Genomic DNA, 15,758 nt, shown 5'->3' with positions numbered 1-15,758 from the left:
CTGAAAAATTCAGAAAAAAATATAGTTATAAACAACTAAAAATAATTTCTTCTAAAGGGTGGCTGAGTTGAACTTTAGAAATAATTCAATCAATCCTGAGGGAGAACAGAATAGAGCTGGTGCTCCTTTATATCTAAAAAACTAAAGTGGTTCAGGCATTTGATACGGCTGACTTCAGGGTGCCCCCTTTGGAGACCCTGGGGTAGACTCTGACATCGAGAAAGGATTCTATGTATATCTGATGTGGTACTGGAATGCCTCTGGATCCCTCAGGATGTGCTGGGAGACGTTGCTAAGGAGAAGAATGTCTGGACTAACTTGACCTGGCCTAAAGAAATGATAGATGGAGAATGTGGGCATCCCTCTTATGCAGGAGATCAAGTACTGAGACTGAGAGTTTCCTTTTATTCTCAGTATAACTCAGAGGGTCAGGGTAGGGAAGAATAAAGAAAACTTCCAAAGAGTTCAGCTAACGGACACAAGTGGTTCTTCTCTCCGAGCACATTTCTGCCCTTTGCGAAACAGGAACAATAGGAGTAAAAGAAAGCTACAAAGGATCATTTTGAATATCGATCATTTTCCTTCAACCCTGCCTGCCCGGAACAGAAATCCTCAACACTCTGGCCTGGAAGAACGGATGCTTCTTGTTCTCTTTTCTGTGGCAGACTCTATCTCTCTGGGGTGAAAGGCTTTGCCCTTTTAAGATAAAGGTAACTATGTAATATCAGTGCTCTGTGCTGACTTTGGGCATGTACTGAGGTCCACGGAGAGACCTGAAGCCCACAGCAACAGAGAATGCTGAGGAGATGAATCTAGGACACAATCTTACTCAGCAAACAATAGAGAAATATTAGCAGCTGCAGTCTACAAACACTATGACATCCCGCCTCACAGACTTTGGAACAGACAGAACTACATGAGCAGTAAATTGAATAAATGCATCAGAGCTGTATACATGACTGCCAATGAATATTTTCCTGTAAAACAGCAACAAAAGATATCGCCATCTTGTGTGGCTACCTAAATATTTAATATTTCAGCTAGGATCGGATTAGCTGGAAAGGTTTGGGGGAAATTTGTCTAAATTACTGTCCATTTGTCTTCTAAGGTTTTCAGTAAAGACTAAAGAATTAGCTGCTTGAGACTCCCAAGATCAGCATGAGCTCTTACTGTTTCTGATTAGCCTAATGGTTGATTTAATTTCGATCTTCACAAATCCTAATTTGATCTTATATTGCATGTTACCGATAACAAAGCTGCAGCAGCTCAAACTACTCCCTTTGTTCGTGTTCGATTCAGTGAAACACTGAGTTGGAGTGAGGCGGTCCTCATTGCCTGAAAACAGCTTTTTAAAGCCAGTTGTTAATGAATGGACACTCATCCTTCCTGCACAAATACGATCAACAATTTATGTGTGGTTGAATAAAGAAAGGCTCTACATCACTGTAAAACCCTGTCAGTATGGCTGCAGGCCCCATTAAATATGCATTGTAGCTCTAAGATCAATCCTGACTTATTAGGAAATAATATTGCATAAAAGATGATACATGAATAGGCATTCAGCACGAGTGCGAGACAAAAATACATCATTTATAAGAGCTATAAATTGTAGAAATATGCTGACAGGTTTCTGCCTTCAGCTGTCCTGAAATAATTGCCATGTTGATCAGCCACCAAACCCAGTGATGATGATTTTTATCAAGCCGCGTTTTCATACTAAATGACAAGAAATATTTAATAACAACGGTATTACAAAAACGGCAGTACTGAGTGATTATTATTTCTTGAACGATATGATGGAGAGCAGACACGTTCAGAAACACTGGTCACGGTGTCTGCTGCTGTTTTTGCGTATTTGGAGGATAGGGGAACATGGATGGATGGATGTTCTCATGGAGTCTTTGAAACTACCCGACAGCCTGCAATCTTCTGTCAAGTATTAAAAACATAACATCATGCCTGTATAAATTATCGCCATACCCAATACACTTTTGAAGCTTCTCTTTTATGGATGAAAAAAATTCAATTATTAAATTTTAAAAACTGGTTCTCTTCCCTCCGTTGCCTGGAGTTATCCTACCCCCTTATTTTCTTAAACTCCTGGATAGTCTGGGATTTTTATATTGATGATGTAGTACCTAACTATTCTTTTTTTGATGAATATTTTAAGATTGCTATCAGCCTCTCCTCCTTATTGATATTAAACACATCTGATTTCTTTCAGTAATGTGGTTTTTTTTTGTTTGTTTGTTTTTTGTTTGCTGTTTTTTTGTGTTTTCCAAGGGACTGAATCTGGAAACATAAGATAGCACATACAATATCTACCTAGGAACAACACTTCTATGAGCCCCTGATGTGTGTTTATAATTAACGATTTTTGGCTTTATTGTTGATGAAAATGGGAACTTGAACTCTACATCATCACAGTGAGCTGAGGAAGATAAATCTAGGAAATGATCTCACACCCAGTAAACAATGGAACACTATTAGTGGCAGCAGACACTATGAAACCATTAGGAGCCCCTAGTAAAAAAGCAGAAAGTGCAGTGCTGTGCGTAAGTCTATATTTTGCTAGGAAAATGTGAAATCGGTGTAGGGATTTATTGAAACATGCAGAAACATCCATAGAAATACAGTATTTAACACAAAATCAGAGTTTATATAAATGTAACCAGCTTGAAAGTCAATATTTCATATGATCGCCTTTAGCCTTCAACACAGACTGTCTTGGGCAAGCTTTCTTATAATTTCTTTAAGTAGCCTTCAGGAATAGTTCCCTAAGCTTCTTAAAGGACTGCCTTTTGTCCTACTCTCTTCTGGGATGATCCCACGTTGCTTCAATGACGTTGGGGAGGCCAATCCATTACTTACAGTGTTCCATTGTGTGCATTTTTGTTTTCTATCTGGGTATGTTTCTACTGCACTAGTAGTGTGTTTGCGATCATTTTCATGCTGAAAAATTAAGCTCTTGCCTATCAGATGGTTTCCAGATGGTATTGCACGATGGATCAAAATCTGACAGTACTTTTCAGTGTTCATAATTCCATCAATCTTGAAAATCCCCAACAACACTTTGTGAAATACAGCCCCAAACCATGAGAGAGCCTCCACCATAGCTGTGTCCCAAAACGTAGGCTGCATCCTCCTGAGGCCGCATTTGTAGACTGATTACGTACAGTGATGCGACGAAAACTGTCCCCAGGGGCGTAATTTCCAGGGGGGTTAGGGGGGTTATGACCCCCCAATAATCAGACCCAACCAATATAATCCCCCCAATAAAATTATGAATTATCTTGCATAAATAGGCTGTCGATTTTCTTTACTCAAATCTTTACGCAAATCTGAAGGTTAGACCGTCCCATTTCACAGCCTCACACTTCTGGCCTTCTCGGTCTTCGAAGGACCCGGCCCATGTAGACCGCGAACGCCAGGTCCTCTGAAGGATGCAGCCTAGGTTTTGGGACACCGCTCATGTCTTACAGATGGCAGCATCCTCAATTTTGGCTATTTGAAAGCCACTCTTCCACCAAAACCATTTCTGATGACAATCTCTTAGGATCTCTTTGACAATCACCTTGTTACTACAAAAATATTATTTTATGCCAATCAAAGTGTCTGTTTTGTGACAGGTTGCTGGTAACACATTGCCTAAAGATAAAAATGTATTTTTGATAAGTTGTCTGTTATGTGTAGACACAACACTGGTTAGTTAATTAGGTTCCATTCATTTCTCTAAAAATAGTCAGGAATAAGGACTGAACTAAAAATGAGTGAAAAAAGGCCTTCAGAAAGCACCCAAGGACCATTTTTAAAAATTATAAGAACTTTTGGGCTCCTTGGAAGCAAAATATAAAGTAAGTAATGGTGGCTCATAAGTTTTTGCACAGAACTATACGTTAGTTTTACCAAAATGGTTGGTGTTAGTTTTATTCAAGTTTTTAATGGTGTTTGTGCAGAAGTGAGAATCCTGCTGGTCTTCAGTAACAGTCCTGATAATGGATGACTCTGATGAAGTTGATATTGATTTGCCTGCTTTATTGACTAATGAGTTACTGCCAGCGACTATAGCACCAAAAAGCACAGACACAGAGACAAACACGGACATTTATCATCCCACTCTACCTTGTCATAGTATCGTATCTCGTAGTCGAGGATTATTCCATTGGGCTGTTCGGGCGGTGGCCATGACAACGAGAAACTGCGACTTGTTGAGCTCACTTGGTGCATTATGGGAACTACTGAGGGAGCTGACAAAAAGCGCACACACATACATACGCACACAAGAATACACAATCAATTAGGCAGTTAAAAGACTTGCTAGCATGTTTAAACACCATAAATATGGAAATACAGAGTCTAATGACATATTGCCAAAGATTATTTGCACTCAGAGAAAAATGTTTCCTCTTCCAAGCTCATGAAAACAAATTACTGCACTTGTCACTGATGGGGAAACAAGAGTTATGTCTGCGATGCATTTTTAACCCATAATTTTAGCAATGAGAAGCTGTTGGCTGTAATGTATTTCATGGTTTAGCTTCTGGATCGTTTTATGTGATGGCTTTCATCACTTTTGTGCTTTGATAGTCTAAAGTGGAAACATGAGGTGATGAAGGCGAGAAGAAGACTAATATCACACAGCATCTGGAGATGTACTACACTGTTTTAAAATTTAATTAAATTAGTGTTTTAAAGGACAAAAAACCCCAAGAAAATTGAATTTGTCTTCTTGGTTTTATGGGGATTCTGCTGAAAGCCATTATATCCTAAATAGACTGTATGCATCTTACACAGCTGAGTCACCATAATTTCATAGTGCAGCTATAACGCACAGTAAATGCTGTGATGCCTCAAGAGGTGTATACTTCTTCTGGAGCAATAATTTGACAGCATGAGCGATCTGTCACCTGAAAACCCCACAGTCCCCCCCCCCACACACACACACATACACAGTGTTGAGTTTTACATCCTAAAGTCCAATGAAATACGCTCAAAAGCTATTGCATAATTTAAAAATCTCCCCCAGTGCAGTCAACCTGAAAATAAATCAGTTTTTGTTGAGTCCTAAAAGATTTCAGGGATAAGAGAGGCTCGCATCCGACAGCGGTAACAAATGCGCTCAGAAAACGGCAGGGTGACAATGGATCATGTTTCGATTAGGAATGAGCCAGGGGTGCTGTAGATGAGGTAAATGATGTGTTTTTCCATAGCAAAGCGGCTTTTAAATCTAAATTTGGGTAGCAGTGGAAATATCACTTGTGTCTGTCTCCATAAAGTATTGATGGAGTAATAACTCACTCACTTTATGGCCTCTAAGAATTATACTGAGGGAGACCTAGGGTGAGGAAAGCAGGGAAAGAGGGGAGAAAGCTGAGAAAAGCAGAATTGAGAGAAAGATGCAGGGGAGGCGGAGGAAAGGCGATGAAAGCTGTGGATGAGCAGGAAAGAAAGAGAGAGAAGGGGGAAGGAGAGAGAGAACAGGCAGAGCGATGACAAGCACATAACATGTTTTATGAATTAAAAGGCTGTAGCTCAATTTCCTTTATCTCCCCGGCCATCCCTCCCTCACATAATCCACGGTGCCCCGGGGTATGCTAGCACACACACAGATGCTTACACACACACACACACGCACAGTCATTGCTCTCCCAACTTACCAGCTTGATTGGTTGTAATGTTGATTGACAGTTGTTGGGCGGGGTAAGGGCTCTTGTTGGAGACTCCGTTGACTGCCTATAGAAAAGTAATGGTCGGTTATTCCACCCTGAGACATTAAAGTTAATAGTTATTTGAACTGAGTCCTCCACCCCCATCTCTTCATAGCTCTTGGTGCCTTTCCATTCAAGCATTGCATCTGTTTAACAATAATAATGGTGGCTGATAGCTTTAACAACTAGCACATGATTTACCTTTAGCTTCTCAATTTTAGCTAGCAACTGCTGTTGTTTTCTGCCTGAAATGACAAATGGTGCTACTAACATTTGGCAAGCTAAGAGTAGCTAAGTTTAATCCCACAGAGTGATATGAAAATAGCAAAGCTAACAAGTTCAACTGTCACAAGCATGAACTATATTACATGTTGAGTATTATAAGGGAAACCACAACATCAGATTCATGCATTTCTTTGAGACCTAGAAAATATGGCTCCCTATTCTGGACAAACTAGGTAGAGTCACAGATTTTTCTTTGCAGTGAAATTGTATGTTTCACTTATAATATTAAAACAGTTAAGACTTCTCAGGTGAGTTTGAAAACATGATAGTACATCTGCAGTGTAGCCAGAACTTGGTTAGACTGAGTGCACAGTAGGAGAAATCTTAGCGTGCTCTGTAGTGAAACGCTATACAGCAGATGAGCTAATCTACAAGGGTATGATAACCTGCAACTCCACAAAATAATTGGAAATACACTACTGTGCAACAACCTTAAACCATCCCTTATTTCTCTCTCTCTCTATATATATATAAGTAGATCTAAGGAGCCAGACTCTCTCGTGATATTTACAGTGGTACTGTACAATAGTAGTACTTTTCTTTAGATAGAATATTTGACAGTCATGTCTTTAAGAAATCGGGAGAAAGAAATTCTGCAACAATATCCAAAGAAAGGCTGTGTAATGTCCTTCAAGAAGCCTGAAGAACTATTCCTGATGACCACTTAAAGAAAGCTTGGTTAAGAGAGTTCAGGCTATATTGACCCCATCCTCTCACCCTGTGACAGCTGGGATAGGCTCCGGCCCACCCACCCCAACGACTCAGAATTAGATAAGCGGAAGAAAAATAGATGGATGTAAATTATTTAGAGGCTTAAAAAAACATCTGACACACTCTTTTCTTGTGTATGCAGTATCTGCGTCATTTCCACTTTAACATGCACAAAAATACAGAGACCCAGCTCTCCCAATTACAGCTGTTAATCTGTTACTGGGCACTTGCTGTGGTTTAGCAGTCAGTTAAGTATCAGAAACAAGAAGCTAGTTTAATATCAGGGTATAAAAATTCTGCTAGTCCCTTTGTGAAGCTTTAAGATCTCCAAATGTGTCTCATCTCACCAACACTGAGACACAATTAACAGGTTGTGAGTGCTTTTTAAAGACCATCTAATTAGCTGCCACATATTATATTTGTCATGAGCTCAACTAATCATTTTGATGGTTGAACAATGTCTTCAGTCATAGCAAATAAAGGCTGGCAATTACTAATGACTTATTCCAAGCTCTATTTATTCTGTGTCCCTTAATCAAATAATACCTCCTATCAAGACTATAAAAGGCACATCTAACTTTGCCTCAAGACTTTGAGGCAAAGTTAGAGTACTTAGTACGTTTTCATGCATGGTCAAGTTGTGGTAAAACCAGTGTTAATTTACGTCATAGTTTTCGTCAACAACGTTTTTTCTTTGCTTAAAACAAGACGATATCAAAAAACAAACTAATGCACGAGGACAAAAACTATGATTATATGAGCCAACGCTTTCGTCAACAAAAGAAAACAAGATGAAAATATTCAGGAGAGATGAGATCCAATCAGAACTAATTAAGTTGTGTAGAAAGGCGGGAAAAGTTTGGAAGTGAGCGAATTAAAAGTAATTACCGTGTATAGTTTGGGTACATTTGACCTGGCCCTGGAAAATGGTATAACTAGCACCCATTAGTGCTGTGCGTTACTGCACATTTTGATATATCCGATAGTAAGTACATTTAGGGCAACACTGATACTTTTCCCTTATAAAGGCAGCTTCTGTAGGGGACAGCAGTGTATCATGACTTATGAGATCACTCATTATCAATTTGTAAACTCTGAACACATTTTAGTTAACACTAAAGTCACTGTGATTTTTACTTTCCACAATAATTAGTTAACACAAGAAAACACACCTTTTAGCTTTTCATGTATTTTGAAACGGCTTTTTGGAGACCTGGAATGTAAATGTGTCTGTTTCTAAAGAACTTTGGGTCAGCTTCTGTTGTACTAAATGTGCTACAGGCTATAAATAAAACAGGCATAACAGTCAACACAAAAAGGTTCAGAAATGTTTTAAGTGAATATTTGAGGGATATCTTTTCATTAGTAACACTACATGCCTTTTGAACTTCAGGGATTCGATGCCTAACCAGGGCATCTGTATCCAGTAAGGCTCCCTAGGCTCCGCCAGTCACTTGAACAGAAATACCAGAGAGATAGAAATCAGGAGAATAAACCAGTGGAACACTGCGACACTGCCCCACCTCCAGTCTTGGTGGGGCTATATAAGAATAGCCCCACCAAGACTGAAGACAGAGCAATACTGGAAGAGCATATGGGAAAAGAACGCAACCCACAACACTACCACAGCAATCTCCCTGAACAGGATCCAGTAACCATCACAGTGGCAGACATCAAAGAAAGGGTCTCCAGTATAAAGAATTGGACAACACCAAGCCCCAACATAATTCAAGTTTACTGGCTGAAAAAGCTGACTTCTCTCCATGAGCGTCTGGCAGCACAAATGAACCAACTGCTAATCGACAAGAGATACCCAATATGACTAAATGAAGGCCAGGCAGTCCTGATCCCCAAGGATCCCCAGAAAGAACCGTGCCCATCCAACCAATAACCTGCCTCAGTACCACATGAAAGCTCCTGTCAGGCATCATAGCGGCTAATATGAACAGTGACATTGCTCAATACATGAGCAGGGCACAAAAAGGAATTGGCAGGAATACCAGAGACTGAGACTGAAAGACCAGCTGACCAACCTGTGCACCGGCTGGATTGACTATAAGAAAGCCTAAGACTCAATGCTCCACGCGTCGATCCTGGAATACCTAAAACTACACAAGATCAACAGGACCCTTAGCACCTTCATCAGGAACTTAATGGGGATGTGGCGAATGACACTATCCAACTGGACATGTCACCATCAAGTGCAGGGTTTACCAAGGAGATGGCCTGTCCCTACTGCTGTTCTGGATAGGCCTGACCCCCCTCAGTGGGATCATTAACAAGACTGGCTACAGATATAGACTAAGGAATAAAGCAATTGTCAGCTGACTCCTCTACATGGATGAAATTAAGCTGTATGCCAAGAGTGAAGAAGACATCGATTCACTGCAACGACATTGGAATGTCAATCGGACTGGAGAAGTGTAACAAAGAGAAGGAAGATAGTCAGAACTGTGGGGATTGCACTACCCACAGGCAAATGGGAACCACAAAGTGGTCGCTAAGAAAGCAGCAAACACCAAATACCTGCAGAGGGTAAGGCAAGTCCTGGGAGTCAGCTGAATGGAAAAAACAATACCTGGGCAATCAGCACCTACCCCATGCCCATGATCAAGAACCCTTCTGGCCAAAGGAGGAGATAGAAGCCACTGACATCGAGACAAGGAAGCTCCTGACCATGCATGGAGGTTTACACCCCAAATCCTGCACCCTGAGATTGTATGCTAAGCAAAAGGAAGAAGGGCCGAGGACTGGTTATTGTCAGAACCACTGTCCAGAATGAGACAACAAACATTCATGAGTAAATCAGAAACATGGCCACAGCTGACCGTGTGCTTAATGAATACCTCAGGCAAACGAAACCCAAGAAAGGAGAGGAGGAGCCACGGAAGGACAGTCCTATGCACGGTATGTACCACCGGCAGATAGAGGAAGTAGCTAACATTCAGAAATCCTACCAGTGGCTGGACAAAGCTGGCCTGAAAGACAGCACAGAGGCATTGATCACGGCAGCACAGGAACAAGATCTAAGTACAAGATCCACGGAGGCTGGGGTCTATCACACCAGGCAAGACGCCAGGTGCAGGCTGTGTAAAGATGCCTGAGACAGATAGAATTAGCTATAACAAGTGATAACAACATCAGGAAAAAGGAACATGAGAAGCTCGATCAAGGGCTAAGAGAAGAATTCAAGAAGATGTGGAGGGTGAAGGTAACAGGTAATCAGAGCACTCGGTGTAGTGACCCACAAGCTAGGCGAGTGGTTCCAGCAGATCCCAGGAACAACATCCGAGAGGAGAATTTTTTATTCATTTTTTATTTAAAACAATTCAGTGGACTACATACTGAACTTAGAGGACAGATACAAAATATCAATCCTATCGTTTAGTATTGATCCTGTTGGTACCTAATGGATTAGTATTGATAGTACCGATGTTTGCCCACCTCTAGCAGTAGGTGCTCCCAGCAAACAGTACAGCTTTTTTTCCCCCGAATGCTCCTTGTTTCTCATGATAATGGGGTAAAATTTCAATGCATGGGAGGAAAAGACAAGTAGACATATGGGCACATTGATTTAATGACTAAATTTATCGTTCATCAATATTGACATATTCATCCCCCAACAGATGGGCCACACTATTCATATAGTCAGAGATTGGATTCTATTTTAAAAAAATAGCCACCTCTAGTTAGTAGAGTCATTGAACTCATTGAACTGAATACCACTGGCCTTTATTTTAGACTTACACGTGTATGGGAAATGAGGCAGATGGCAGAAGATTGAAGGGACACAATTGTACTGGTTTTATAGACTTCAGGGTGACCCTGTAAGTTGAAAGTTATAACTGCAGATTGTGCATAAAAGCCTGCATGTCAGCAAGCATCTATGTAGCCTCAGTAACATTGAGCATTATGGTTACTATTTGCATTTAAAAAAATAGCTGACAGCAAGGTTGTTTTTAAAGTGGGTAATAAGCATAACTACTTTTTTAAGTACTAACTTTTGCTGTTCTTGACAGTGGATAAAAAAAATATCAACATAACATTTGCTGTGAAATGTCTGTGTAGGTTCTCAGTCATCCATGTCATGGTATTCTAAGGAGCTTGGAAAGAAAGCGACTGGATTCTTTAGGTTTCTTGAAGATGTTTCATCTCTTATCCTAGAAGCTTCTTGAGTTCTGAAATGAAATGGTGGACAATCCCACGTATTTAAATCTAGTGGGAGTGTTCGTTAATAAACAGGGTCAACTCCTTTTTTGACACTTGGCTTATGTGATGAGGCGCATGAGTCATTTGGCCAATAAACTGCTAAATAGTGGCATTTTTGGGAGAGTGTTGGAACTATGCATGAAAATTTCTTTGATGCATTTTTGCTGTGTTTTTAGTACACCTCTGGAGTCCACCACAACTGCTGCAAATCCAGCATGAATGCAACTCCCACTAACTGACAATGAGTCTAGGCCTACACGAAGTGCCTGTTTGATATACACAAAATAGATTTTTCACTGCTGTAAACACTCAACAAATCTCTTCACAGCACAAACAAAGCATGAAAAAGGGAGGCAGCCCTCAATCTGTGGACAAACCTGTATGTCAAAGGTGTACGACGTGTGGGCCCGCAGCTTGCTGATCTCAACCCTTGTTTCCTTTAACGCCTGTTTGCCTGGAACAAACACCACGCTGTCATCACATGGCTGACAAGCCCGCCGCTCATTGCTGTGGCATCGGCGACACAACAAATTATACGACAAGTCGTCGCGGTGTCCAGTGTCACGTGGTGGGTGCCACTCCAACATCACTGATGTCTGGTTGACCACTGAGACCACATTGCGAGGAGCTGAAGGGACACCTGGAAAGAAGAATAATGAGTGTGTAAGAGGGAATGAACATTACAGCAGGTATCAGTCTGCCACTTTGAACATGGAAGAATTTGTGTGTGTGTGTGTGTGTGTGTGTGTGTGTGTGTGTGTGTGTGTGTGTAACCATACTAAATAAATAACTGAAATTTGTTGTTTGTTGATAGGGGATATTAGATTTAACATTATGTGTTCCACAATATTGTCTCATGAGGAATGATAACTACTAAAGCACATTTCAAAACTTGAACCAATAGTAAAGTTTGTGCCTTTTGATGCAAAATAAGGAAATAAAAATGTAAGAGCCCAACCATTCTTGAAATGAATGGGCGATTTATCGAATATACTCGATGCATTGCGACTTTTTCCATGGTTACAATGGTTTTATCTTAACCACTGAGTATAGGTTGCCATGGAAATATTAAGCTATTAAGCAATATTAAGCAATCCGCTGTGAGTTTTTTTCTCCCACACGCTACGAATGCATCATTCATCAACCGGAAAATTTTCTACCCGCCACATTGCGCTGAGCATGCATGTTGATATACTACCAGTATGTATACAAACTATGAAACTAACTGTGAATAATATTTGGAAGCACCAAATAATGTTACCATTTGTCACGTACGTGATAGAATACCTGCCTTTTGTAATCTATAATTACTGGATGGATATCAGATAAACCAGTAAGATCGTAGAAGTTTTAACATTTTCCTGGTTCTTTATTACACATGTGAACTTTGCAGTTTTTTTTTAAAGCTTTTGTTATGTGTAAAATGATGAAAAACATAATAAGATACATTTACTAACCTAACAGCTGAGGTTTTTAAAAGAGGGGTTTCTCAGCAGTACGATAAATCATAATTATCCAAACTTACAGTATCAATAGCAATTGTGACAATTACAATCACCTCCATTATGTCCCTGGAGTTTATTCTGGGACGTCAGTTTGCAGAGGCCATAGATGGGTTGCACTGCTGCTACTCTGTGCCTACCCCGACAACAATGAATAATGATATAGTAAATACAATAACATGATTAAAGTCTGCTCCTCATTTAGTCTGAAGAACTTGACTCCCAATTTACAGATGAGACTCACAGTTGAGACCCTGGAGCAGCTGCCAGACAAAATTGCTAAACTGTGGGCCAAAGACTGCCCGTTTCTTCCACAGAGAGTTCAATTCCACCAGCACTTCACCATTGCTCTGCTTAATTTCGTCAGATAGTTCTTAAACTTGTGTTTGGATGACACTTTTTTTTAAAAGTTAACATCCAATTGTTTTTATAAACACATAAAGGCATACACATTTACAAAGCACATGGTCTCTGTAGACTTACCAGAACCCCATCACACAAACTCAGAAATGCTTTGTTGGAATAAGTAAACCACTACACTACTAAGCCACTACTTTTAGTAGTTTCACTGATCACAAGGATTCGCTGCACAGGGAAACATCGCTTAGATTTTGTATGCCAGATGCACTTCCTGTTGCAACTCCAAAGGAATTTTTGCACCTCATCACCTTACCATGTAATGACCATAATAAGTTGGTGTTCTTTCACCAGATCCCCATGACAGAAATACCAAGGGACCTGAGGCAACGCTAACTCAGAACCCTACAGGTGCTTATCTTTTAAGCACCTGTTAGCTAACTGTGCTTGGCTTATTGCTGAACACTGAGCACATCAGGAAACACTGCTTCATTTGCTCCACACTGTTTCACTGCTTCATTTGGGACATGCACAACACTAACAGGTGTAAGAACAACAGCCCACACTTGGCTTCCAGAGAGAACCTTCAGCTCTACACTCAATGCAGATATATACGCACAAACAAATGTCTCGTCCAACGGCGGCAACACTGATGCTAAAATAAAGAAGTCAAACTAAAATAAAGGAGTCAAAGGCACCTGTGTCTCACAATATCTTGATGCCTACTTTCTCGCCACGCTTGGGAAAAATGCTTGGAAGACTCTTATTTACCATTTATCACCCATTGGTGATAAATGGTAAATAAGAGTCCAGCTCACATTTTGAAACCTGAGTTTTCATCTCACAATCCAAGATGTTCAACTTCTCAGCAGCTCGTCCCCGTACACACTTCCTCCTTCCTACTTCCCACACAACTCTGAAGGCTAAAACTGTCAGTCTTCCAATGGCCTCGCCTTTGACAAAATCAAAGGACAATCACGCACAATGACTGTCACCAATTCCCATCAGTGCAGTACGCGAGAGAAAAATGCAAATCATCAATATGGGATCCACCAATCCAACAACACTATACTTACACAAACTTTCTTAAGAACACAGAATAATGCTACCAACTGAATAAGGATGAGCAATGATTGATTCAACTATTTATCCACATCAGTGATATAAAGCAATCCATGGATGCACTGACAGATGCATGACATGTGTTGCATGTGCAAAACCAAACTAAAAAAAAATAACTCAAACAAAAAGATAACATGAAATGGAGACGACATAAACACAGTTTCATAATCAGGTCTTTGTTTTGATCACTGAATAAATAACTATCATTGATCTGCTCAACAAATGAGTTCATGGGCTATAATATTCATGTGAATAATCATCAAGGAAGTATTCTTAAACTCAGTGACAATTAAAATAAAAGTTAGGTGCCTTTCTTACCCATTCTGGGTGTCCGATGTTCTCACGTACTGCAACTGCAGTGCAGTCGAATACTTTATCTTAATTGGCATCCACTTGTATAATACTGAGAGGGTTGTAGAAACTGTCAAGACTGCTTGCTGACATGGAAAGTTGACAAGTGCAGTTCCCAGTCGGAAGTTTGCACTTCAGCCAACAGTGTCTACAATGTTCAAAAAGTGACCCGATAGCTCAGCGCCATTAGGGAATCTGCATCTCTTTTCTCTCTTGCCGGTTCGCTCTCTTTTCTCTTAGCTCTTCTCTGTGATCTGAGGAACAGCTAAGGGCTTTTAGGGTACACAACCAGGGTTTTCACAAGGTTAAACCTACTGGGTACACATCTCTTTGATTGCTCGTACACATCACAGACACTGCAGTGCACACGCCAAACAAGAGCAGTAGAGATGAAATGGATATTCAACCTTGGCATATGGTAAATCACAGAGTCATTAGAAACAACCGAGATGGCCCTGTGGAATATGTGCATGTGCGCTTTTCTCAAAGAGACACTCAGAGGCAGAAATCAAAGTGCTAACAATCAGTAGGGGGGCTGTAAATCTAAGAAGCACCATCTTATAAACATTTCTACTGAGAGAGCGGGAAAGAGAAGACCCGTCTGGGCTTTGATTATTATACGCAGAGAGACAAACACAGTGTGTTGGCACAGGCGTTCACTCCATTTTACTTTTTTTTATCTAAATAGCACAAATACAAATTATTTTAAAGTGTCTGACACTCAGAGTTCACAGCAAGCACACATTCAAATGCAGAAAAGTAAGAAGCGAGGCGATAATCACATTATAAATTTTCCAATTCCAGTTTTACTGTTGCAACAAGAGACACCGTTCCAAAAGAGTTAGAGACACAATCTGTGCTGCTGTTTACAGCCGCGTTCTTTTTCACAGTTTTGTAAATGGCTTACACAATATTGCTCTGACCTGTACACAAAAATACCACAAAAAGAAAACCTCTACATATGCACACAGTGTACAGACACAAGACGCACACACTCCTCCATACCTTTGCAGCCCATGAGGCGTGCTGAAGAAATGATTTTCTGTCAGGCAACTATCCACACAGCACCCATTCACTCTTCCATCTCACTGGTCAGATTTTATATCTGATTGAGTTCATGCCAAATACAAATAAACTGCAGCTCTTTCCTATATTAAACTTCCATCCCACTGTTTTTGAACTTTTTTCCCTCCTTGTTCTCGTGGCTCTTGTGCTTGAAAGAAAACAAACAAACTTGTAACTCAGTTTGTTTTTGTCCTTGAATTTAAAGTACCCAGGTAATTCACAGAGCTGTGTAGGCTGACTAGGTTGACATCTGACACCTTCTCACATAAAAAGTAGATTTTTTTCTCTTCTGTCTGCATCAGTTTGAGTTTGCTGCCACTGTTGCGATGGCTTTCATGTGCTTCCTCTGTTGTCAGAATAGGTTAACCACATCAGCTGCTCCATAACTATTGTGTCAAAGTCATTTTTAGAATAGAATTAGAATAGAATAGAATTCAACTTTATTGTT

At 40.3% G+C, this 15,758-nt stretch overlaps 1 protein-coding gene across 1 annotated transcript in view; it reads right to left on the bottom strand.

Moving 5' to 3' along the window:
• The window catches only part of LOC100695501 (ephrin type-B receptor 1), a 121,767-nt gene that overhangs the window by 49,629 nt on the left and 56,380 nt on the right, over positions 1-15,758 (bottom strand). Inside the window, exons 7-9 of the mRNA XM_005457133.4 lie at positions 11,291-11,553; positions 5,658-5,733; positions 4,123-4,247 (exon numbers count right to left, since the gene is read on the bottom strand). Coding sequence (XP_005457190.1) covers positions 4,123-4,247; positions 5,658-5,733; positions 11,291-11,553 — 464 coding nt within the window. The remainder of the gene's footprint in view (positions 1-4,122; positions 4,248-5,657; positions 5,734-11,290; positions 11,554-15,758) is intronic.

The sequence above is a fragment of the Oreochromis niloticus genome, linkage group LG17 (assembly GCF_001858045.2).
Source record: "Oreochromis niloticus isolate F11D_XX linkage group LG17, O_niloticus_UMD_NMBU, whole genome shotgun sequence".
Taxonomy (NCBI): Eukaryota; Metazoa; Chordata; class Actinopteri; order Cichliformes; family Cichlidae; genus Oreochromis; species Oreochromis niloticus.
This window is presented reverse-complemented; position numbering and strand designations above follow the sequence as displayed.